Source organism: Theobroma cacao, chromosome 3 (assembly GCF_053813885.1).
Source record: "Theobroma cacao isolate CCN51 chromosome 3, ASM5381388v1, whole genome shotgun sequence".
NCBI classification, from domain to species: domain Eukaryota; kingdom Viridiplantae; phylum Streptophyta; class Magnoliopsida; order Malvales; family Malvaceae; genus Theobroma; species Theobroma cacao.
The window spans coordinates 10,671,688-10,696,499 of NC_142641.1; the positions used below are offsets into that span (position 1 = coordinate 10,671,688).

Genomic DNA, 24,812 nt, shown 5'->3' on the forward strand with positions numbered 1-24,812 from the left:
GAAATTGCGATATCAAATTCGTCTAAGTGCATTTATCATGAAGAATGTTCCGTCATACATCCAAGGGGTGGGGGGCGATCTGAATGTGAAGAATTAAAAAATGGAAAATCACCATGATTAGGCACCATGCAATTGATGGGCTTATATTTGACACACTTTGCACAATGTCAGTAGGACCGGAGACAGGTGGTGGTGGTGGTGTAATTGGTAAGTGGCCAGCCATCATTTTCATTAGTTATATACAGTCTGCACCACTAAATTGCTTCAGAGTTCAGACCAACACAACACTCCTCCCCACCTCTTCTCTAACATATCTGGTTCCATAATTTGTTTTCATCTTCTAGCTGAAGGGTTTTTAGGTGATGTTTATATATTTTTTCTTTCCATTAAAAATTATCAAACGTAACTAAAATTTAAAATCAATATGTATTTTAATAAACTTTTAATATTATGTTCTATTCGAATGTACGAGGGTGCCTACTAATATTAATGTAGTATCTGCATTGGTCGATCGAATCAAGTAATCCTAAAAATCGAAAATTAAAAGCAAGAGAAAAGAATAATGGGGATTATATAAGATGAGAGGAAGGGACTCGTACGCTTTTTGATAATAACCTTCTTTATTTGCATATCATGAGTACACTGTTGAGCTGCAATTTGATGGTAATTCCTACTTCACCCACGTCAATAAAATACTTTTTACTTTTCAAAAAAAAAATTAAATAAGGTACAGTATCCTTTCAACATCTTTAGCTAAGACAACATAAGATAGTATATAACATCTCACATACAAGATAACCGGATCTTAAATTTAAATATCACACACGCAACTGTCACATGAGAATTTGTTTTCATAAACAGTTAGTGAGATACCAAATGAAATTTTCATACTTCATAGCAATGAACTTATTCCTTTAACCAACACTCACATGTTTGATTAACTATCTCCATACTTCAACTTATGAGAATGATTACTAAGTTCATAAGTAAGAAATAAAGCGTGTCAATCTCTCGACTTTATTAATGTTGTCTTGATAAAGCATGGAGTGAAACAATTTAAAAATAATATTATGATGCAATAAGAATTTCCTAATTATAACACTTTATAATTCTTTATATAAAACATAATTATTTCATAAATTTTATCTTAGTAAGTAAATAATAACAATTTTATACAAACTTATAGATAAAAGAATGCCTTTATCAATTAAATTTAATGCATAAAATAACAAAAATGTATCTCATAACTAAACAATTGGCTATAAGGCATACATCAATTTTAAAACTCAACACTTGTAAAGAATTTTCGAAAGATTAAATATAAAATAAATGTTTAAAATCGATCCAGTGGCGGTCCAATCCGATCTAACCCGATTCAACTGGATGATTGACAAGTTTTTGACTTTTCCAATGTACGCCAATACAAATGACCTTATAGGATCAGATAGACCACTGGTTTTTGGTTGAACCACTCCAACTAGTCAATCCAATCTGTAGACACCTAAAAAAATAAATAAAAAAAATTATAATAAAATAAAATATAAAATAAAATAATTAAAAAAAAAAAGAGAAGGAATGGTTGGGCGTACGCCCGGCCATCCCTTCCCCCAACCACTCTGAATGATGGGGCTCTGACTACCAACTCCTTGGTGCTAGAACCCTATTGCCGGGTTGTCCAAATTTTTGGACAACCCAGCTTTTAAAAATCGAACTTGCAAAACCAAAGGGGGGACAGATCAAAAAAATCCTAAATCTACCAGCAGCAAGCTACCTAGCCACAAAAAAAAAAAAAAAAAGCAATCCGAAAAGAACTAAAGAAAAGAAAGCCAAAGACCAGTGTTTGAACAAAGGGGGTTCGGGTAGTGGGTGAAAGGAGGTGAGTTGATCTGTGTGGTTGTGTTCGGCTGGCGGTGAATAGAGAAGAGGGTCCGGTCACAGGGGAGGTGTCGACGCAGGGAAGGAATCGGTGAAGGGAAACCGATCGGAGGCAATTAAGGGGTGTAGATCTAGATCCGATTAATGGGTTTTGGAGAGTAATATGGGGATCTCGAGGTTAGAGAGAGTGTGAGGAAGCCGACGAGAGATTTGGGAGAAGAGAGGGGAGGACGCCGACGCCGACGAAGAGAGGAAAGTTTTTTTAGAGAGAAGGCAGAGAGAATGGCCGACTAAAGAGAGAAAATGAAAGTTGAAAATGAATTGGAAAAAGCTAAAAAGGGGTTTTTATACCCAGGTGTAGGAAAGCAAAACGGTGCCGTTTTAGTGGAGTGGCAGAAGTTGGAAGGTCCAGGCCCAAACGGCGTCGTTTTGAGCGGCTCTACAGGCACCAAACGGTGCGTTTTGAATTTTGCCTTATGGACCTCAGGAAGCAGATCGGGTGTAGCAGATTTGGGCTTCTGCGGGCCATCAGGCTGGGCTAATCCGAGCCCAAAAAAGTATAACCCATCTTCTTTGGTTTGGGCTTGTCTCAATTAATTTTGGGTTAGCCCATTTGGTTAAATAAATTACATTTTTATTGTTATGATTTAAACCATATTAGGAAAAGTCATTTATATAAATGTATATATATATTATGGATGCTTCTTTTAATGCTAAAAAATCAAAAAATAATAATGATAGTAATAATAAAAAATAATAGTAAAATGCATGGTTTAAAAAAATTAAAATAAGTAAATAAATAGAAAGAAAATTCGTAATAGATTTAGTTTTTTTTTTAAGAAATAAGTATAGTAATAATGGTAAGTAAATGAGAAGAATAACAAAGGAAAAATGAAATGATCGTTCGAAAAATTTCACCTAAGAGAGGTAAAGAGTTACCTTTTCTAAGTGGATTTCTTTTGAATACGAAGCACGAGACGGATTTTCACCGAAGCGTCAGGATAAATCCAAACTCTAAACTTCAATACCCGTTAACTCAAATAATCGTCGCTAAAATAATAAAAAAAAATAAATCTACATAATGATACATTTAAATCTAAATTAGTGTAATTATTTAATTAGCAAATAAATATCATTAAAAAATTTTTTAAGTTAACCATTAATTAATTGTTTATTCGACAAGTTATATAATCAAGTTAAATGTTAATCAACAATGTTAATTAAAAGATATGGATCTAAATAGAAAATAAAAAAATAAAAAATAATAATAATAATAAACTAAATAAATAATCCATGAAAAAAAATGACAAAATAAATATATAAATAAGGTGATAAATTATTAAACATATAATCGGATGAATTATGAAGCGCTTAAGTCAATAAACGCGTGCGTGTAGACATCATCACTTTATTCTGTCATAGCATGCCACATTTATCTTGCAAATGGTGCGAGAGTTCCGATGATGGGATTTCCCCGAAGAGCTTGTAGAGACAAGTTCTTCCAGGGATATCTCTAAGTGAGGAGAATTTCGAGACTTGACCAAAGCGTTGGGATGGTCTTTGAATAATTTTTCAATAAAAGATTACCGACCCCATTATTTAAAATAAACGAGTCATGACATCATTTTACGCTTGCATCACGTGCATACGTAAAACCAAATAAAAGATTCAGGCAGTCAGTTTAATAAAAATTTAGTTAATAAGTAGGGAATAAATCAACAGTAGGCTATAATAGGATAACTTAAGATTAAATGGTACCGTTCGTGGAACGGGCGCCATGGAGGTGCTAACCCTTCTCCGTGCGTATCCGCACTCCCGAACCCATCTCTAAAAAACGTGGATCAGTTCTCGTTTTTTCGACGGACCTAAAATTAATTTAGGACTTTGTCGATTAGAATCGAGTTAATAGGTGACCAATCACACCTAGATAAAACAAAAGATTGGTGGCGACTCCTAAACCGATTTATTTTCGCCAACGTCTGGAGGACGGGTTCCCGGACCCACACGTTATGACAGATGGCGACTCCACTAGGGAGCAATTTAATTTTCGTCGACGTCTAGCGGTCGAGTTCCCGGACCCGCATGTTACGACAGATGGCGACTCCACTGTGGAGCAATTTAATTTTCGTCGGCGTCTAGCGGTCGGGTTTTCGGACCCACACATTACAACAGATAACGACTCCACTGGGGACATCGAGTCGAGCCATTAATTAATCATAAGTTATCTTAAGCCTTAAATAATTTGTTATTTTCCCAAGCATCAATTTTGCATATTTTTGTTTAATGCATTCAGTTATTTTGTTATTTTTACTTCACTATTTTTAATAACTGCGAAAAATTTAGGATAAGAGGAGTGAAATTATTGGTCCGAGGTCAGTATATTCTTTCTCACACACTACACATCTTGCATTCATGCATAAGCTTTCCACCCGGGCTTTGTCCTTAATTAGGAGGGAGTCAAGTAGCTACGCTCTCGTGAGGTGATAACCTCCACATGGGCTAATGAAGACTCCCACTCAGATCGAACTTAGTCCGTTTGAAGCCTATAATGGGTGAGGCCCGGGATGCCTTACTAGTCCGTGTGGGCCAGTGAGGAGCGATTTGGGAACCTTTAGCTCTATTTTCAAACCAAACTCAACATGTAGAATACCGAGAGTTGCCTTTGCTTAGGTAGAGCTTCACCCGTGAGAATATACCTTTTGACTAGGTACACATGAAGGAATTTTCATAATCCCCTTATTCTAAATTCTTCTCCGTGAAGTAACAAAGGTATCGTGTTATTAATTATTCATCTTTTGGAATTCTTGTTTACGGTACTGACTTAAACTTTTTGCCATATGCATGTTTGCATCATAATTTTGCATATAGGAAAAGTATTTGTCACTTGACAACCGTTGATAGAGTAGATCCAATTGCATACATGGAGTCATCATGGCCACCTTCAAGCTACGATGGAATATACGAAGTGACTCAGCACATGGTGAGTGCCCAGCAAAGTGAGGGAGATTGCTTGTCAGAGCATCATATCTCATCACTGCCTGATAGGGTCCACCTTGATCTTAAACAAAATGACTTCACCGATTTGCTCGACATATGGGATAAGTGGGGGGCCACCACTCGGGCGAATTTCTATAGAAAATATGGCCACATAGCTCAACTCCTTAAGGTCTAGATTGATGAACAGATGTTAAAGGCCATTGTGCAATTTTGGGATCCGTCGTATAGGTGTTTCGTGTTTAATAAGGTGGATATGGTCTCCACAATCGAAGAGTACTCGACTCTCCTACAAATTAACCTTGATAATCCGAACAAGATATATTGGAGAGGACAAAAGACCGGACACAGGCGAAAGTTAGCCAAGATGATGGGTATTACCCCGACAGAAGTCGACCAAAACCTAAGAAAAAAAGGGGACAATGAACGTATCCCATGGAGTTTCCTACGTAGCTATATCATGAAGCATCGGGACACCGAGCAAGGACAGCTTGTGATGGCCTTGGGAATTTATGGGCTAGTGATCTTTCCCAAAGTCTTGGGACATATAGAGGTCGAAATTATAGATTTCTTCGAGCAAGTCATCAACAAGGCCAACCCTTCACCCTTTATTCTAGCAAAAACTCTCAGATCACTGAATTATTGTCGAAGAAAGGGGGAAGGACGATTTGTGGGATGTGCACAGCTTCTTTCCATCTAGATAGTAAATCACTTTGAATGCAAGGTCGAGAAGTTCAAGAAGCCATTTCATCCGCGAACTACCCCTATCAGAGAATTTTATGAGAGTGAATGGCCAGAAAATTGGACTAAGGAGCAATGGATCTCTAGACTTCGAGAACTCATGAGTGTGGAAGTAACATGGAGAGCTCCGTGGATGCCGCATCACCCGATCTTGTACAAAAGCGAAAATGAACCGTGGGTAACATTAATAGGGCCATGGGGAGCAATCAGCTACGACCTAATTATGGTGAGAAGATAATTTGGGTCAGAGCAGTTTGTGCCGATGACACACCGACTTAATACTTTGGAGTTTGCTTATGGAGAGTCTGATTTTCTGAAAAAGATTGAGGAGATTGCGCAAGCTTGGAAGAAAACTAGCCGAGTTGACCAAGGGAGGTACACCGATGAAGTGACTACCGGATATCAGATATGGCATGACCAACGAGTTAAGGATGTGGTATATCCGAAAGAAGATGCATTGCGTGGCCCAGTTGATCCAGAACCACGAGACGCTTTGCTCGAAAGTGAGTTGGCTCGAAAAAAATCCGAAGCTAAAAATGCCAGTTGGAGGCAACAGTATGAAGACCTCCAAAAAGAGTGTGAGAAAATGAAAAGAAAAGTAATTGAACAAAGAAAGAAGGTCCGAAAAATAAAAGGGAAGTATGAGAGCCTGAATGATAAGTTTTCTGCCACAACTAGTGAACTTCAAAGGGAAATACAAGTGAAAGAAAATTGAGGCAATGAACTTCAAGCGTACAATGATGGACTAATAAATCAAGTGCGATTCCAACAAGAGTCCATCCAATTACTAAGACAGGAGTGTGAAGAGCTCGAAGGGGCCATGACGACTTATCAACAAGAATATGAACGCCTCAAGCAATAGAGCACCAGAATTCAAGAGTGGGGTGAATCCTACAGACAAGCTTATACAGAGAAACACGACCAGATGGATTACTTGGTTTGGCAAATGAGGGAGGTGGCTTACAAGGCGAGAAGCATGGCTTGGAAGACGAACATTTTAAGGAGCCAGGTCTTTCCAGTTGGAAAACAAGAGCAACAGTTGATTAAGTATTTAGATGAGGTGTATAGCCATTATAATAAAATTGACGAATATTTCTAGATGACTCCTGAGTTGTAATCAAAGACAATATCTTATGCAATGGATGACTTTGTTGTTGGGTGTCATGTGACGAATACTTTTAGTACATAATCATTCATACATGCATAAATCATCATTTCATGACAATAAGTATTTTCATCTAAAAATAAAGATAATAGGTTCATTTTTTCATTCATACATCGAATATGCATCTAATTCATGTTTATGATTACAATAAGGTTCCAAAAATAGCTCGACCACCTAAGCCAAGTGACCAACGTGTTCATAATATGCGTCAACGAGCAAGGATCATGGAAGAAGAACAAAGAGAGCGAATGGATAGAATGGAAAGAGTTCAAGAAGAAATGAGAGAACAGTTAGCAAAGATGATGGAATTGATGACAAGCTTAAGTAAAGGAAAAAGAGTTGCGGAAGAGTCAGCTCCATCAAAAAACCCACCAGCTCAAGACACTGGAAACTAAAGGGATGATCCACCTTATCCCCCAGGGTTCACTCCACCACATGCCCAAACCTCTCAAAGGGTCCACCCTCAAGCAATGTCATCTGTTTATTACAATGCACCACCCCCGATGGGCCATCAACCGACTCATAGGCAATTCAGGCCGTATTTTGGGATAAATCCTGCTGCACCAATACACGTCTCAGATTTAGACGATCCAAAAGAGCAAGAGAAACTAAGAAAGGAGTCATCACAAACAGGAGAAAATGAAAAAGATAAAAAAAAGTACGATTTGTTGGAAGAGTGTCTTCGTGCTATCGAAGGAGTTGATAGGTTCGGTATCATGGATGCAACCGAGCTATGCTTAGTGCCTGATGTACTAATCCGGGCCAAGTTCAAAGTTTCGAAATTTGAAAAGTACGATGGAACAAAGTGTCCTATGGCACATATCACTATGTATTGTCGGAAGATGGCTGCACAGTCTCATGATGACAAGCTATTGATCCATTTTTTCCAAGACAGCTTGACTAGGTCAGCTGCTAGGTGGTACGTACAATTAGATCGAAATCGTATTAAGACTTGGAAAGACCTAGCAAGAGCCTTCATAGCCCAATACAAGCATGTGATTGAATTAGCCCCTGATCGGTTGTCATTGCAAACCATGGAAAAGAAGCAAAGCGAGAACTTCAAGGAATACGCCCAAAGGTGGAAAGATACAGCAGCGCAAGTTCAGCCACCTCTCACTGATAAGGAAATGACTGTGTTGTTCATAAACACACTCCGAGCTCCACTCTATGAGCGCTTGATCGGCAATGCCACAAAAAACTTTACGGATTTGGTCTTATTGAGAGAAATAATAGAAGGAGCTATCAAAAGTGGAAAAATTGAAGGGCTTGAAGTTGTCAGCTCAAAGAAAGGGAATACGCTCAAAAAAAAAGAAGGGGATGTGCAAGCAGTCGCTCACGACAACCAACAAGCCCACAACTTTAACCCATATTACCCGTACCCCCCATACCAACCCTTTTATCCGAACATAGGCAACATCACACAAAACTCATATGTGTACCAACCTACCCCACAGCCAACGTTTCAGACCAATGTTCTTTCATAAGGTCCACCACCAAGACCGATAGCTTCAACCAATAATTCTGATCATGGTCAAAGAGAACCTAAAACTATCCTAGAAAAATCAAAGTTTGATCCTATTCTAGTCCCTTACACTACATTGTTGCCACAACTCATAGAAAATCGACTCCTTGCTCGAACCCCTTTAGAACCACTCCGACCACCTTTCCTGAAATGGTATGACCCGAATGCGCATTGTGATTACCATTTTGAAATTCAAGGTCACTCCACCGAGAATTGTACTGCTTTAAAACATAAAGTCCAAGCGCTCATTAAGGCAGGACTTTTAAATTTTGCCAAAAAGAATAGCTCAAGTGTTGATGGGAATCCTTTACCTAACCATGGAAGATCGACAGTGAACGTCATACATGAAGGGATGATTCGAAAGGTGAAAAGGAGTATTGATGAGATTCAAACGCCAATGAATAAAGTGTTTGAGGCGTTGTCCAAAATAAATGCCATCACTCCAGAACCCATAGACACAAAGGAATTGGGGCATGATCTCGCTTATTCTTGCAAATTTCATATGGGGGCAATTGGGCATTCCATTCAAAATTGTGATAGCTTTTGTTGTAAGTTGCAAGAATTGATGGATTCATCGGTAATTGAGTTTTATGAAGAAGTCAAAGAGAATTTGGTCGGAACCATAAATGAAGACACCCCAGCTGAAGTGGCATCAAGTTCATTTGGGGTGAACAAACCTAAACCTCTCACCATCTTCTATGAAGAAAACAAGAGCCCGATGAATGATACATCCCCTACTATGATCAGAAGTGGAATCACCATCGAAGTCCCCAGCCCGTTCCTTTACAAGAGCGATAAGGCTATCTCGTGAAATTATGAGTGTAATATTTTGGGCACAACTTCATCCGCCCCCATCCGCCCCCAAGCATCTTTTGAAGATCTAACTGGTGTGGGGGGTATAACACAAAGTGGGCAATGTTATTCCCCCGAGATAGCGAAAATAGTTAGAAAAGGAAAAACCCGCACAGGGAGAGGGAGGCCCAAAGGAAGCAGATACCTTTTCCAAGGACCAAGTTGTCGAATCTTTGGTTGCTCCGAGCAATAAGGTCAAAAGACCTATTACCGAAAAAGAAGCTGGTGAATTTCTCAAGTTTATCAAACACAGTGAATACAGTGTGGTAGAACAATTAACCAGAATGCCTGCTCGCATCTCACTGTTGTCTTTGCTTTTGAATTCGAAAGCACACAGGAACGCGCTGCTTAAAGTCTTGAACCCAGCTTATGTGGCACAACATATATCAGTGAAAAAGTTGGACCACATCGTGGGGAACATTACAGTGGGGAACTTCATTGCCTTTAATGATGAAGAAATTCCATCGGGTGGTCGGGGAAGTAACAAAGCTCTGCACATTACCATAAAATGCAAAGACCATGCCGTGCTTAGGGTCTTGGTCGACAATGGTTCAGCTTTAAATGTCATGCCTCGCTTTACCTTAACCAAGTTGCCAATAGATGTATCTTATATGAAAACCAGCCACATGGTTGTAAGGGCCTTCGATGGGACTACAAGGGAGGTGGTAGGGGACATTGAATTACCAATAAAAATTAGCCCTTGCATTTTTGAGGTCTAATTTCAGGTCATGGACATTGCACCGTCTTACAATTGCTTATTAGGACGTCCATGGATTCATATGGCGGGAGCCATACCATATTTCCTTCATCAAAAAGTTAAATTCATAGCTGAGGGCCAATTGATAAATGTATCTGCAGAGGAAGACATATTGGCTATTCAACCATCATCTGCTTCTTATGTAGAGGCGACAGAAGAGTCCCAAAATGCTCTTTCAGATCTTTTGAATTTGTTAATGCTACTTATGTGGGAGAAAGAGAAGTGATACCGACTCCTCGTTTGTTAGTAGCAACTAAAATGGGGGTTAAGCAGACAGTGGGTAAAGAATGTCGTGTTGGTTTGGGGTTAGGGAAGCATTTGCAAGGAATTGGCTATCCTTTGACTCCAATCAAGAATGAGGAAAGGTTCGGTTTGGGGTATAAACCTACCAAAGAAGATAGAAGGAAATTGGCAGCTCGAAAGAAGATTAAAAAGATGGCTCAGCTTGAGGGAAATGAAGAAGAATTTGGGAAACAGACAATTTCGCACTTATATGAGACTTTTCGCTTTGCAAGTTTCATTCATCCCGAAGCACCAACAAAGGTCAATCGGGTTCTACGGATGTTTGATGAGCTACCAATCTATATGATCAAAGATGAAGAACCTAACGAGAAGATCCCTGTGGTGTATCCAGTACTGCCGGGATAGGAGTTAAGCAATTGGACAGCCACGAAATTGCCTATCATCTTTAAGTCTTCAGAAATGTAATGAACAATTTTATCTAAATGCCTATGCCCAAGGGTGTTAAGAGTAATTTCTTGTTTAAGTAGGGCTTTCTGTTACCTTCATCATTTAAATAAATGACAATGCATAATGTGTTTCATAATTCATCAATTTTTTTGTATATTTCCTTTCATCTATTCTTTTAGCCAAATAAATACTTGTCCATACACGCGTTAAATTTTACCTGTTTGTAGGTCTTTAAATAATGAACACGAAGACAATGATTTGAATATCAATTTTGAGATGATTCCGAACGTTGATGAATTGAAAAATGAAGAGGAGGTGGATGACTATGGCTTACCCCCTGATTTGTCGAGAATGTTGAAACAGGAGGAAAGGGAGATTTTACCTCATTAGGAATTCACAGAAATAATCAACCTCGGAAATGGGGAAGAAAAGAAAAAGGTTAAGATTGGCACCTCGCTGTCATTTAATGAGCGACAGAAGCTAGAAAAACTGCTCCATGAATATGTGGATGTGTTTACTTGGTCATATCAAGACATGCCAGGTCCCAATACTGACATTGTCGTCCATAAGTTGCCTTTGAGATCGGACTGCAAGCCTATTAAACAGAAGTTAAGAAGGATGAAACTAGAAATGTTGTTGAAGATTAAAGAAGAAGTAAAAAAGCAATTTGATGTTGGATTCTTAGAGGTGGCTAAGTATCCTAAATGGGTGGCTAATATAGTTCCAATTCCTAAGAAGGATGAAAAAGTTTGAATGTGCGTCGATTACAGGGATTTGAATAGAGCGAGCCCGAAGGATAGCTTCCCTTTGCCACATATTGATACTCTTGTGGACAACACAGCAAAGCATACTTTGTTCTCATTTATGGATGGTTCTTCTGGTTACAATTAGATCAAGATGGCACCCAAAGATATGAAAAAAACAACATTCGTAACCATGTGGGGAACGTTTTGTTACAAAATAATGCCATTTGGATTGAAGAATGCAGGTGCCACTTACCAAAGGGCAATGGTAGCTTTGTTTCACGATATGATGCATAAAGAGATAGAAGTATATGTGGATGACATGATCGTAAAATCTCATAGAGAAAGGGATCATACTATCAATCTCAAGAAGCTGTTCGAGAGATTGCGAAAGTTTCAGCTCAAGTTGAATCTTGCAAAATGCACTTTTGGTGTAACTTTTGAGAAATTGTTGGGGTTCATAGTAAGTGAAAAAGGAATTGAAGTAGACCCGGATAAGATACGAGCTCTTCAAGAGCTGCCACCTCCCAAAACGCAAAAAAAAAGTGAGAATTTTTAGAGAGGTTGAATTACATTGCCCGATTTATATCCCAACTCACCTGCAAATGTGATCCAATCTTTAAGCTACTTAAAAAACGAGACCCGGGAGAGTGGAATGAAGAATGTCAAATAGCCTTTGATAAAATCAAAGAATATCTCACAAATCCACCGGTGTTGGTGCCACCGACGGTTGAAAAACCTCTTATTTTATATTTGACTGTGAACAAGAATTCTATGGGATGTGTACTGGGACAACATGATGGAACTGGAAAGAAAGAACAAGCCGTATATTACTTGAACAAGAAATTCACGGAGTATGAATCCAAATACTCTACGCTGGAACAGATGTGCTGTGCGTTAACATGGACTGCCCAGAGGCTCAGACAATATATGTTGTATCACACAACATGGTTGGTGGCAAAATTAGATCCCATCAAGTATATTTTCGAAAAACCCTTCCTGTCTAGAAGAATAGCTCGGTGGCAAGTGCTATTGTTTGAGTATGATATTGTGTATGTGTCCCAAAAGTCAATCAAAGGGAGCGCCATCGCTGATTTCCTCGCAGATCAAGCTAATGAGGATTATGAATATGTAAGTTTCGATTTTTCAGATGAAGATTTGATGGTCGTTTTGCACATAAAAAGGATGTTCCCAATGAATTTAATCTATGGAAGATGTATTTTGATGGAGCATCCAATGCTTTGGGGCACGAAATTGGGGCAGTGTTGGTTTCTCCAAATGGAAAGTACTATCCGACCACAACGAGATTGAATTTCAATTGTACTAATAATATAGCGGAGTACGAGGCGTTGGTAATGAGATTACAAGCAGCAATCGAGATGAAGGCTGACGTGATAGATGTTTACGGAGATTCGACTTTGGTAATATGTCAAATGAGAGGCGAATGGGAAACTAGAGATTCTAAACTAGTTCCATATAAAAAGTTGGTTACAGAATTAAGCAAACAGTTCAAAGAAATCAGCTTCAACCACTTGCCTCGAGAAGAAAATCATATTGCTGATGCTTTGGCCACTCTCACAGCAATGTTCAGAATAAAATAAGCGACTGATGTACGCCCTTTTGATTTAGAAGTCCGTGAAGTCTCCGCACACTGCTTGAATGTTGAGGAAGAGGTTGATAGTAAGCCGTGGTATCATGATATCATGCAATACATCAAGCACCAGGTATATCCTGGGAATATCACGGACAATGACAAGCAAACTCTGAGAAGATTAGCAATGGGTTTTTTCCTTAGCGGAGAAGTGCTCTACAAAAGGAGTCAAGATCAAGTACTTTTGAGATGTGTGGATGTTACGGAAGCCAACAAAATAATGAAAGAAGTCCACGAAGGAACTTGTGCAGCTCATGCTAATGGACATATGTTGGCTAGACAAATTATGAGAGCCGATTATTATTGGTTGACGTTGGAATCCGACTGCATAAACTTTGCTCGAAAATGCCACAAGTGTCAAGTTTACGCAGATAGAATCCATGCTCCACCAGCCCCATTGCACGTTTTCACAGCACCTTGACCATTTTCAATCTGGGGAATAGATGTGATTGGGCTCATTACGCCAAAAGCCTCTAATGGACATTGATTCAAATTGGTGGCCATTGATTATTTCACGAAATGGGTAGAAGCAGCTTCCTATGCCAATGTGACACAAAATGTGGTGTGCAGGTTCATCCAAAGGGAGATCATATGTCGGTATGGGCTTCTAAAAAGGATCATTACTAATAACACAAGCAATTTGAATGGTGCGATGGTGAAGGACGTTTGCGCTAAATTCAAGATCAAGCATCATAACTCGACAACTTACCGTCCGAAGATGAACGGAACAGTAGAGGCAGCCAACAAAAACATCAAAAAGATTGTCGAAAAGATGACTGAAGTTTATAAAGACTGGCATGAGAAACTTCCTTTTGCCTTGCATGCATATCGAACTTCTATGCGTACCTCCACCGGAGCAACTCCGTACTCATTAATATATGGTATAAAAGCAGTTCTACCTGTTGAAGTAGAAATTCCATCATTGAGGGTGTTGATGGAAACAGAATTGAAAGATACTGAGTGGGTCCGCTCTCGATACGAGCAATTGAACCTGATTGAGGAAAAAAGGCTTGCGGCTCTTTGTCACGATCAGATGTACCAAAGAAGGATGATGCGAGCATACGAGAAAAAAGTTCGTCCCAAGCAGTTCTGAGAATGAGAGTTGGTTCTCAAGAGAATATTCCCTAATCAAACTGATTTTCGGGGAAAGTGGATGCCGAATTAGGAAGGACCATATGTGGTAAAGAAGGCTTTTTCAGGAAGAGCTTTAATTTTGGCTGACATGGATGGAGAAGATTTGCCTAATCCGATAAATGCGGATACGGTGAAGAAGTACTATGCTTAAAAAAAACGAAAGGGATTCATGCTGAAAACCTAAAAAGGGCAACTCGTATCTAAAGGAGGAGGCTCAAGCTGAAAACCCGAAACGAGTGGCTTGAGGTCGAAAAGCAAGAAGTTGGAGTGAAATTTAAAGATGTCAACCTAAATGGAGCACAAAATTGAGGTAGAAATACACTATGAATGGAGCTCCACAATTTCGCAAAACAAGGAAAGTTAGGGAGTCTGCAATCTACAGATTTGCTCAAGGCATCAATCAAGGACAATTCTTGAAATCAAATATCAGATTGTTTTCTCTGAATGGTCTGAGTGTTCATCACTTAAAGATTTAATGTTTGCTCTGTAAATTCTCTTTGCCTTGAATTATTTGATTTCTCATATATGAAATTCTCATTCGCCTCTTTATTTTAACCTTTTCGTTATTTACCATCCTATGATTCACATAGTGATTGTCATAGAAATGAACGATAACTGGTAAAAGAAATAAACTAATTAAGCAAAAAATTATACTCATTGTTCAGCAAAAGACTTAATGATGAAGAAAAAGAATGGCGGAGCCTTAAACTTGGGGCAAAGTCAAATGTCAAAAGAAAATGTGCTTAGGGAAAATCCGGAGTTACCTAAAGCCTCTAGAAGAAAGGCACAAGACGAAGGTCATTGAAAGCTACAGTGAAAAAATCGGATGAAGCAAGAAAAGGGTCTTGGAACCTTAATGAATCATAAACATGAAAACATTTCATCATGTCAATCATGCATACATGCCTAGCCATGCACCCGACAAGAATCAAAATTAATTCATGTCCCAAGCTTCGAAGGTAGAAATTCACTCGACCTAAAGTGTTGAGATTGTAAAACTTTGATGGAAGGATTTGAGTTTTTTCATTTCATATTAATCCAATTAAGTTAGCAGTAAAGAATTAAATCGAACCTGTTGTGAGATAGGTCGAGCCTAAATTTAGTTTAGGAATTTTAATTTTGTTTAAATCGAACCTGTTGTGAGATAGGTCGAGCCTAGATTAAGTCTAAGAATTTTAATTTTGTTTAAATCGAACTTGTTATGAGATAGGTCGAGCCTAAATTTAGTTTAGAAATTTTAATTTTGTTTAAATCAAACCTGTTGTGAGATAGATCGAGCCTAGATTAAGTTTAAGAATTTTAATTTTGTTTAAATCGAACCTGTTTTGAGATAGGTCGAGCCTAAATTAAGTTTAAGAATTTCAATTTTTAAATCGAACCTGTTGTGAGATAGGTCGAGCCTAGATTAAGTCTAAAAATTTTAATTTTGTTTAAATCGAACCTGTTATGAGATAGGTCGAGCCTAAATTTAGTTTAAGAATTTCAATTTTGTTTAAATCGAACCTGTTGTGAGATAGGTCGAGTCTAGATTAAATCTAAAAATTTTAATCGAATATGGGTCAAGCCTAAATCAAGTCTAGAATTTTAATTTTGTTTAAATCGAACCTATTGTGAGATAGGTCGAGCCAAGATTAAATCTAGGAATTTTAATCGAATTTGTTCTAATATGGGTCAAGCCTAGATCGAGTCTAGAAATTTCATTTTTATTTAAATCGAACTTATTTTGAGATAAGTCGAGCCTAGATCGATTTGATTAAATCAACTGGCTTCGAGATAAGCCAAATGTGGTGTTTACGTCTTTGCACTATCCTTGATTCTCAAGAATGTACAAAGAAGGGCAACTATAGACACCGAAAAAAAATAAAAAAATTATAATAAAATAAAATATAAAATTAAATAATTAAAAAAAAAAAAAGAAGGAATGGCAGGGCGTACGCCCGGCCATCCCTTCCCTCAACCACCCTGAATGATGGGGCTCTAGCTACCAACTCCTTGGTGCCAGAACCCCATTGCCGGGTTGTCCAAATTTTTGGACAACCCAGCTTTTAAAAATCGAACCTGTAAAACCAAAGAGGGGACAGATCAAAAAAATCCTAAATCTACCAGCAGCAAGCTACCTAGCCACAAAAAAAAAAAAAAAACAGTCCGAAAAGAACCAAAGAAAAGAAAGCCAAGGACCAGTGCTTGAACAAAGGGGGTTCGAGTAGTGGGTGCAAGGAGGTGAGTTGATCTGTGTGGTTGTGTTCGGCTGGCGGTGAATAGAGAAGAGGGTCCGGTCGCAAGGGAAGTGTCGGCACAGCGAAGGAATCGGTGAAGGGAAACCGATCGGAGGCGATTAAAGGGTGTAGATCTAGATCCGATTGATGGGTTTTGGAGAGTAATATGGGGATCTCGAGGTTAGAGAGAGTGTGAGGAAGCCCGCGAGAGATTTGGGAAAAGATAGGGGAGGACGCCGGCGCCGACGAAGAGAAGAAAGTTTTTTTAGAAAGAAGGTAGAGAGAGGGGCCGACTAGAGAGAGAAAATGAAAGTTGAAAATGAATAGAAAAGGCTAAAAAGGGGTTTATATACCCAGTATAGGAGAGCAAAACGGTGTCGTTTTAGTGGAGTGGCAGAAGTTGGAAGGTCCAAGCCCAAACGGCGTCGTTTTGAGCGGCTCTACAGGCACCAAACGGTGCGTTTTGAATTCTGCCTTATGGACCTCAGGAAGCAGATCGGGTGTAGCAGATTTAGGCTTCTGCGGGCGATCAAGCTGGGCTAATCCAAGCCCAAAAAGGTATAACCCATCTTCTTTGGTTTGGACTTGTCTCAATTAATTTTGGGTTAGCCCATTTGGTTAAATAAATTACATTTTTATTGTTATAATTTAAACCATATTAGGAAAAGTCATTTATATAAATGTATATATATATATTATGGATGCTTCTTTTAATGCTAAAAAATCAAAAAATAATAATGATAGTAATAATAAAAAATAATAGTAAAATGGATGGTTTAGAAAAAAATTAAAATAAGTAAATAAATAGAAAGAAAATTCGTAATAGATTTAGTTTTTTTTTAAAGAAATAAGTATGGTAATAATGGTAAGTAAATGAAAAGAATAAAAAAGGAAAAATGAAATGATCGCTTGAAAAATTTCATCTAAGAGAGGTAAAGAGTTGCCTTTTCTAAGTAGATTTCTTTTGAATACGAAGCACAAGACGAATTTTCACCGAAGCATCGGGATAAATCCGAACTCTAAACTTCAATACCCGTTAACTCAAATAATCGTCGCTAAAATAATAAAGAAAAATAAATCTACATAATGATACATTTAAATCTAAGTTAGTGTAATTATTTAATCAGCAAATAAATATCATTAAAAAAATTTTTAAGTTAACCATTACTTAATTGTTTATTCGACAAGTTATATAATCAAGTTAAATGTTAATCAACAATGTTAATTAAAAGATATGGATCTAAATAGAAAATAAAAAATAAAAAATAATAATAATAATAAACTAAATAAATAATCCATGAAAAAAAATGACAAAATAAATATATAAATAAGGTGATAAATTATTAAACATATAATCGGATGAATTATGAACCGCTTAAGTCAATAAACGCGTCCATGTAGACATCATCACTTTATCTTGTCATAGCATGCCACATTTATCTTGCAAATGGTGCAAGAGTTTCGATGATGGGATTTCCCCGAAGAGCTTGTAGAGACGAATTCTTTCGGGGATATCTCTAGGTGAGGAGAATTTCGAGACTTCATTAAAGCGTTGGGATGGTCTTCGAATAATTTTTCAATAAAAGATTACCGACCCTATTATTTAAAATAAACGAGTCATGACATCATTTTACGCTTGCATCACGTGCATACGTAAAACCAAATAAAATATTCAAGCAGTCAGTTTAATAAAATTTAGTTAATAAGTAGGGAATAAATCAAAAGTAGGTTATAATAGGATAACTTAAGATTAAATGGTACCATTCGTGGAATGAGAGCCACGGAGGTGCTAACCTTTCTCCGTGCGTAACCGCACTCCTGAACCCATCTCTAAAAAACGTGGATCAGTTCTCGTTCTTTCGACGGACCTAAAATTAATTTAGGACTTTGTCGATTAGAATCAAGTTAATAGATGACCAATCACACCTAGATAAAAAAAAAAAAAAAGATTGGTGGCAACTCCTAAACCGATTTATTTTCGTCAACGTCTGACTGACGGGTTACCGGACCCACACGTTACGACAGATGGCGACTCCACTAGGGAGCAATTTAATTTTCGCCGACGTCTAACGGTCGAGTTCTCGGACCCGCACGTTACGACACAATCAGATTTTTTCACATCACTGCTTGAAATTGTACTATTAATCTACCTAGATCTTCAATAATAATTCCTGACTTAATCTAGAATTTCCCATTTCAATATTTTGTTAGGCTACTATAAAAAATTTAGGCAACATGTACCATTTTGCTGCTAAATTTTTGTTATTCAAGAGACATGTTTTTCATAATATTATATTTTTTCTTAATAATTAGGGAAAAGGGGATTTAAACCCTACTCTTTAGACAATGGGGATAATGTACCAACCAATGAGTCAAATTCTCAGGTGCTTTCATAATATTATATTTCTTTACATCTCAATTCAAAGATTTCAGCAATTACAAGTTCCACTAAAAATAATATTATAATGCAATAAGAATTTCCTAATTATAACACTTTATAATTCCTTATATAAAATATAATTATTTCATAAATTTTATCTTAGTAAGTAAATAATAACAATTTTATACAAACTTATAGATAAAAGAATGCCTTTATCAATTAAATTTAATGCGTAAAATAACAAAAATGTATCTCATAACTAAACAATTGGCAACAAGGCATACATCAATTTTAAAACTCAACCCTTGTAAAGAATTTTCGAAAGATTAAATATAAAATAAATGTTTAAAATTGTTCCAGTGACGATCCAATCCGATCTAACCCGGTTCAACGGGATGATTGACAAGTTTTTGACTTTTTCGATGTACGCCGATACAAATGACCTTATAGGATCAAATAGACCACTGGTTTTTGGTTGAACCACTCCAACTAGCCAGTCCAATCAGATTTTTTCACATCACTGCCTGAAATTGTACTATTAATCTGCCTAGATCTTTAATAATAATTCTTGACTTAACCTAGAATTTCCCATTTCAATATTTTGTCAGGCTATTATAAAAAATTTAGGCAACATGTACTATTTTGCTGCTAAATTTCTGTTATTCAAGAGACATGTTTTTCATAATATTACATTTTTTCTTAATAATTAGGGGAGGGAAGATTCGAATCCTGCTCTTTAGGAGGGGAGATAATGCATCAACCAATTAGTCAAATTATCGGGTGCTTTCATAATATTATATTTCTTTACATCTCAATTCAAAGATTTCAGCAATTACAAGTTCCACTAAAGTGTTTCAGATTTGGCTAATATCAAAATCAGTTTTTAAACTAAGCTAAATTGTATAGATACAAACAAGCATTACCACCCATGCTTACAAAAAACTACGACTTACTACAAGAGCACAAATTAGGTTTACTAAATTTAGGACAAATTAAATAAAACAAAAGATTAAGCAGTCCAACATGCGTAACAGACATAACCATATTCTCCAACCCAAACTCATAGCTTTTAAGGAAAAGGAGATGTTTTGTTGGATAGAGGGCAGCTAGGGTGGCTAAGATTTAAAAAAATAAAATAAGATGAATAAGATGAACATTCACCCATATGAACAAGGTATAATTTAAGCTTTCTTTCAACACTAAGCCCAAAACGATTTTGTTATAAGAAACAGAAAGTATAACACCAAATAAAGTTCAAATGATGAGGTTACCTTGGAAATCTCAAGCATTATGCCAAAATGTCATTCATTTGTAAGTCATTCACTTTCCTACAAATTTGGGGGAAAAAACAGAAAGAAAGTACAAACAAGTAGTGAGACAATAGAAAGAAAACAGTTGCTTTTGTATTCTTTTATTTGAAATAAAAGCAGGAACCAAATCATCTTTAGCAAAAGCAAATAACTGCTCATACACGCATTAGTTTTAAAGCTTGTTTCTAAGTCAACACGGAATGTTTCTTCATCAATTCAATGGTACACATACCTTCAGATATTGCTACAATATAACAAAGGGATTCAATGCTTCATTGGAACTAAACTTTCACTTGACTAATGAAATCAAGAATTTAAGGCAAACACCACATTCACTCCCTAACGTGTTCCCACCCCTTCCCTTTCCTTTTTGGCTCCTCAATTATTGGCTTTTTGATTTCTTGAAGCATCAACATTTATCACAAACAGCAGGCATTTGAAATATGCTAAAATATTTTGTCTATGTTATCAAAAGCCTATATTTTTGTTTGGTAACAAAAACAAAGCTACAGCTGATCAACCCTCTTCACACCTATTAAACCAATTATGACAGTAAAACTGCCAATCTAAAGGTCCCAACTCAATGTCGCTAGTGGTTCAAAGATATTCAACTATTCATAATACACTTGAAATAGAAGAAACCGAAGAGTATGGTTCATGCCAAAAATAAATAAATAAAAGAGCACAAACAAACAAAAGAAAAAAGATCTGCAAAATCAGATAGTAGGAAATTCCTATTTAATAGTTTAAAATGAAATCTTCATTAGTGGCACCACCCAAGATTTTTCCTTTCCTCTTTGTAAAGCATTTACAGAAGACTGATTGCTGCAATTTGTTCATCCACCCACAAAGACTTCATAAAGTGCTGGTGCTAAGGTTATAAGGAGCACAGTTTGTGACAATTAAAAGCAGAGTTGGGAATTAAGAGCACTAAAGAATGGTATAAAACTTCAGTGTTTAGTATATTTAGAGCATTTTTTTCCCAATCAGGTTCTCTTTTTAGGTTGTTTGGAAATAAGAGAACCATCTCAAGAATAAACCTTTTTTGACTGTGAACATTTGTACTCTGGGTTATGGAGTTGGAGGAAATTGATAAAGTTGAGAACTCTAACAAGGCAGTTCACTAAGCATGCATTGGAATTTGGCTTCTCCTTTTTCTTGCATGGTGATTGTCATGTCTAGGGCTCTTTAATCTAACGTTTTGGTCCAAGAATTGTGCAGGAAGCAGTGTTAGGTGATCAAGCCGAAGTCTCTGCCATCATTAGAAAAGGGGAGTGGTGTAGAAGAGCTACAAGATTAAGTAATCTTCCCATTCAATCTTCATTATGTGGCAGTGCTGCAGCTAGAGGAGAAGATTCTGTTTAGTAATAAAAATGAAGCTACTGCTAATCACCATTGTTCACCTGCTAAACGACAAATAACAATAAATACTGATCAACAGGGCTTGTGGTTCAAAGACATTCAGCTATTCAGAGTATTCAACTAGCTCTAATTGGACTAGAAAGAATAGGATTCTATGTATACCAATGCAATCATTCCACTCGAAATATATAAGTTTTATCAGAAAATTTTCAACACTATGTGATGCAAGCAACCTTAGATGTAAACTTGTAAGGAACCATGGTATGAAGTATAGAGATTATTTCTTCTTCTCTTTCAATTTTTCTGTCTTGTCTTAAGAATTCAAATCTGAAACCTGCCATAAACCCTAACCTCCTAGCAGTCCTACATCAAGAATGTAATCCAACTCTTTTAGTACGTCAAAATAGTATTACTACAAGTGACTCTGACATGGCATCTGCATTTAGAGCAGAAGCATGGATTTTCATTTGAACATTGTAGTATGCAGATGGACGAATTTAGGAGGATGTAAATAACATGATAATAGCACCTACATTGAACTGAATATACCTCCAATATAGCTTTAGCGTCAGGATCAAATGTTTTGCATAGAATCTCATAATTGTTTTCAACTCCTACCTGCACAAAATGGTAAATATTACTCAAAACAATAGTCATGTACAACATAGCTATTATAATGCAAATGTACTCAAAAACTCCTTACCAGTGGGTTGACTCTGGAGGGTGAAATACTCGATATCACAAATCTGCAAAATATTGGCACATGCTCATTGAATGCAGCCATTTAAAGTAGAAGAAAAAATGAACCATAAATACTGGAGACAAAGTAAAACAACTATCAAACCTAGAATCACAAGATAAACTCGGTAACTGCTAATATGAAAATAAACCAAAAGCCATTTCCCATTTGTGTGCGTAAAACATGCACAAAAGTGAGTGACATGCATATGGTCATAGGCTGGTATATAAATTACATAGAGTACAGACTTTAATTTGATTGGCTCTTTGTAAATAGGACCAGTATACTGCTCTTAACTAGAACACCATATGCATCTTAAAGCACATAAATTGCTAGGTCATCCATAAATCATTGTCGCTCTTTCATTAAGATCCTAAATTTTATTCTTTGAAGCATACATGCAGCCGAAAGAAGAAAAGAAGGGCCTTACTAATACAGAGTATGAAAATTGGAGAAAGTGTCAGGTCAAAACTAAAGGGATTAAGGGTTTTTATTTCTTTTAAGCTTTTAGCATCAAGAGATCATTTAGGTTTGCCTTATTTGGAAACAGAATTATTACAGACTGCATCCAAGCAAGGCAAGGGATGTCACAATCTTGTGCTAGAGTATTAAAGGAGATATTAGATACAGCATCAATTAGATTCCAGAGAAGCCTGCTAACAGGACTGCTTATAGAAACCTGAGATTGAGCATGGATTTATTGAACTGTTTTATTCTTTTAGCTTGCTTTAATTCAGCTTATTTCTTTGTCTCGGTTTCACCAAGTTGTCTAAATCCTTTTGCTCCTTCCTTGTTCTTCTTTCACATGAATGTTGAGATTATAACAGGACTGCTTAAAAACCCCGAGATTGAGCATGGATTTATTGAACTGTTTTATCCTTTTAGCTTGCTTTAGTTCAGCTTATTTCTTTGTCTCAGGTTTCACCAAGTTGTCTAAATCCTTTGCTCTTTTCTTGTTCTTCTTTCACCATATTGGATATTTCTTTTCTCTTTTTTTACTGCTCATATCTTCAGCCTTCCAGCAGACAACATAATACTAAACAACAAGTGCAAACAGGAATGTCGAGATTATATTGAACAAGGATGGATCGCTGTAAGTAATTCCATCTTTACATAATTACAATTTGGAAAGTGAAAATTTTACCTCAGCTTGCTCATATAAAACTTCATGGCTAACGAGTTAGCTTTTTGAACAGTTAACACCAGGGCGCCCATGTGGTTCTAGGAGAAGATGAAACGCAAAGCAAAGAATCAAATCTTAGAACTTTAAATTTAGCTTGAGAACAAGAGTAAAGCAAATGTGCAATCGCAGACTTAACCCGAAATGCTACTAAACACAAAGGAAAAGGTGAAAACCTTGCGGGCAATAAGCTCAATCAGATGCATCAAGAATTTGCCGAGTCCTTTCCCTTGGACGGAGGAATCCAGCTGTATTTCATATAAATAAAGAACAGTTATCTCTTGCTCCACAGTGAAGCGGTAATGCACGAAACCAAGCAAGGGACTGGGGCTGGGGGCGTCGTCCACCGTCATCTCATTGGCATTAGAATGTACAAATATATAGCGTGCTTCCGGAGCAACCATTTCCCTCCGCTTCACCTTCTCTTCGGTCGCCCACTCCGACCCATACGGCCCCTCCATATTCGCCTGTCAAAGCTCTCAATTAAAACAAGATCGCGATTAAAATTTTGAAATTTAAAAGGAGAGGGTGAGCTCTGTTTAGATTACCTTGAGGAGGCTTTGAATGCATTGTTTCATACAAGGGGAGAGCTTATCACCACGCCCCGATTCCAAGCGTACACAAAGGCCTAGTAGTAGTTTCACACACAAGAATAGAGGCAAAATAATTTAATTTATTTGAAATTAAAAGGAAAAAGAATGGGGGGGAGGGATTACCATTTCTGTTGAAACAGCGAAAGGGAGGGAAAGAAGCAAGTTGGTCAGTTTGAGCAGAAGCGGCCTTGATGGATTGGTCGATTGCCTTCTTTTTCTCTAGTATCTATTCATTCACCCAAAAGCCAATTTAAAAAAATTCCCCAATATTAGTTTGTAAATTATTCAAAAATGATCCTAGCTGCTTTGCTTTCGGAGAATGGGGAAATAAAATCCTGACGTACGATTTTACCTCACTGCGTTTCAGCTTCTTTTTCTCACTCTCTCTGCGCGACTCCATGCCAGCAGCTTGCCGATCCGATGATGGTCCCGCTCGCGCTCTTTGGAAACATAGAATCAAAAATCTATGAGACCGTCAAAACGGATAAGTTTCAAAACTTTTTCATTTATCCAAAATCCAAACTTCAAATATTTTTCTTTATTCAAGCTTCACGCTTAAATTTTCATTAACGATTTTTCTGTAAGAAATTTTGAAATTTACTTTTAATATATTTATCTATTTATAATTTTTTTTTGGAATATAATCTAGTTATAAATTAATAATACCAAAATCATTTAAAATTTTTTTAATTTGATCCTTTTTATTATCTCGATTCCACAATTTTAATCTTAATATCTCAAATTTCATTAATTTAATTTTTATATTTTTATTAAAAGTTAAATAATTGATATAAATATTAAAATTCAAGGATTCAATTCCAGGACCTACTTTTTTATTATTCACATGACATGTCAACTTGAAATTTTTTTAAATCATGTAATAGACCATAAATGTTATTGAAAAAAAA

The 24,812-nt window shown here is 37.0% G+C and overlaps 1 protein-coding gene across 15 annotated transcripts; it reads right to left on the bottom strand.

The window, feature by feature from the left end:
- Positions 1-1,128: 1,128 nt before the first annotated feature.
- Positions 1,129-24,470, bottom strand: LOC18604455 (Acyl-CoA N-acyltransferases (NAT) superfamily protein). 15 transcript variants are annotated; one of them, XR_016025499.1, is made up of 10 exons: positions 24,257-24,470; positions 24,028-24,130; positions 23,860-23,939; positions 23,488-23,778; positions 23,276-23,352; positions 22,096-22,138; positions 21,942-22,010; positions 19,992-20,048; positions 18,135-18,208; positions 1,129-1,501 (listed from the first exon to the last, which is right to left on the bottom strand). XR_016025499.1 is itself a non-coding variant. In XM_007036951.3 (9 exons), the coding sequence occupies exons 1-8, from the start codon at positions 24,302-24,304 to the stop codon at positions 20,037-20,039; spliced, it is 723 nt and encodes a 240-aa protein (XP_007037013.2). In that variant the 5' UTR covers positions 24,305-24,470; the 3' UTR covers positions 1,129-1,501; positions 19,992-20,036. The 15 variants fall into 15 exon arrangements, 11 of the variants coding, with proteins under 11 accessions (XP_007037013.2, XP_007037015.2, XP_088661080.1 ...); XR_016025498.1 differs by lacking the exon at positions 1,129-1,501 and adding an exon at positions 17,652-17,936; XR_016025497.1 differs by lacking the exon at positions 18,135-18,208 and having other exon boundaries at positions 21,926-22,010.
- Between the last annotated feature and the right edge of the window lie 342 nt (positions 24,471-24,812).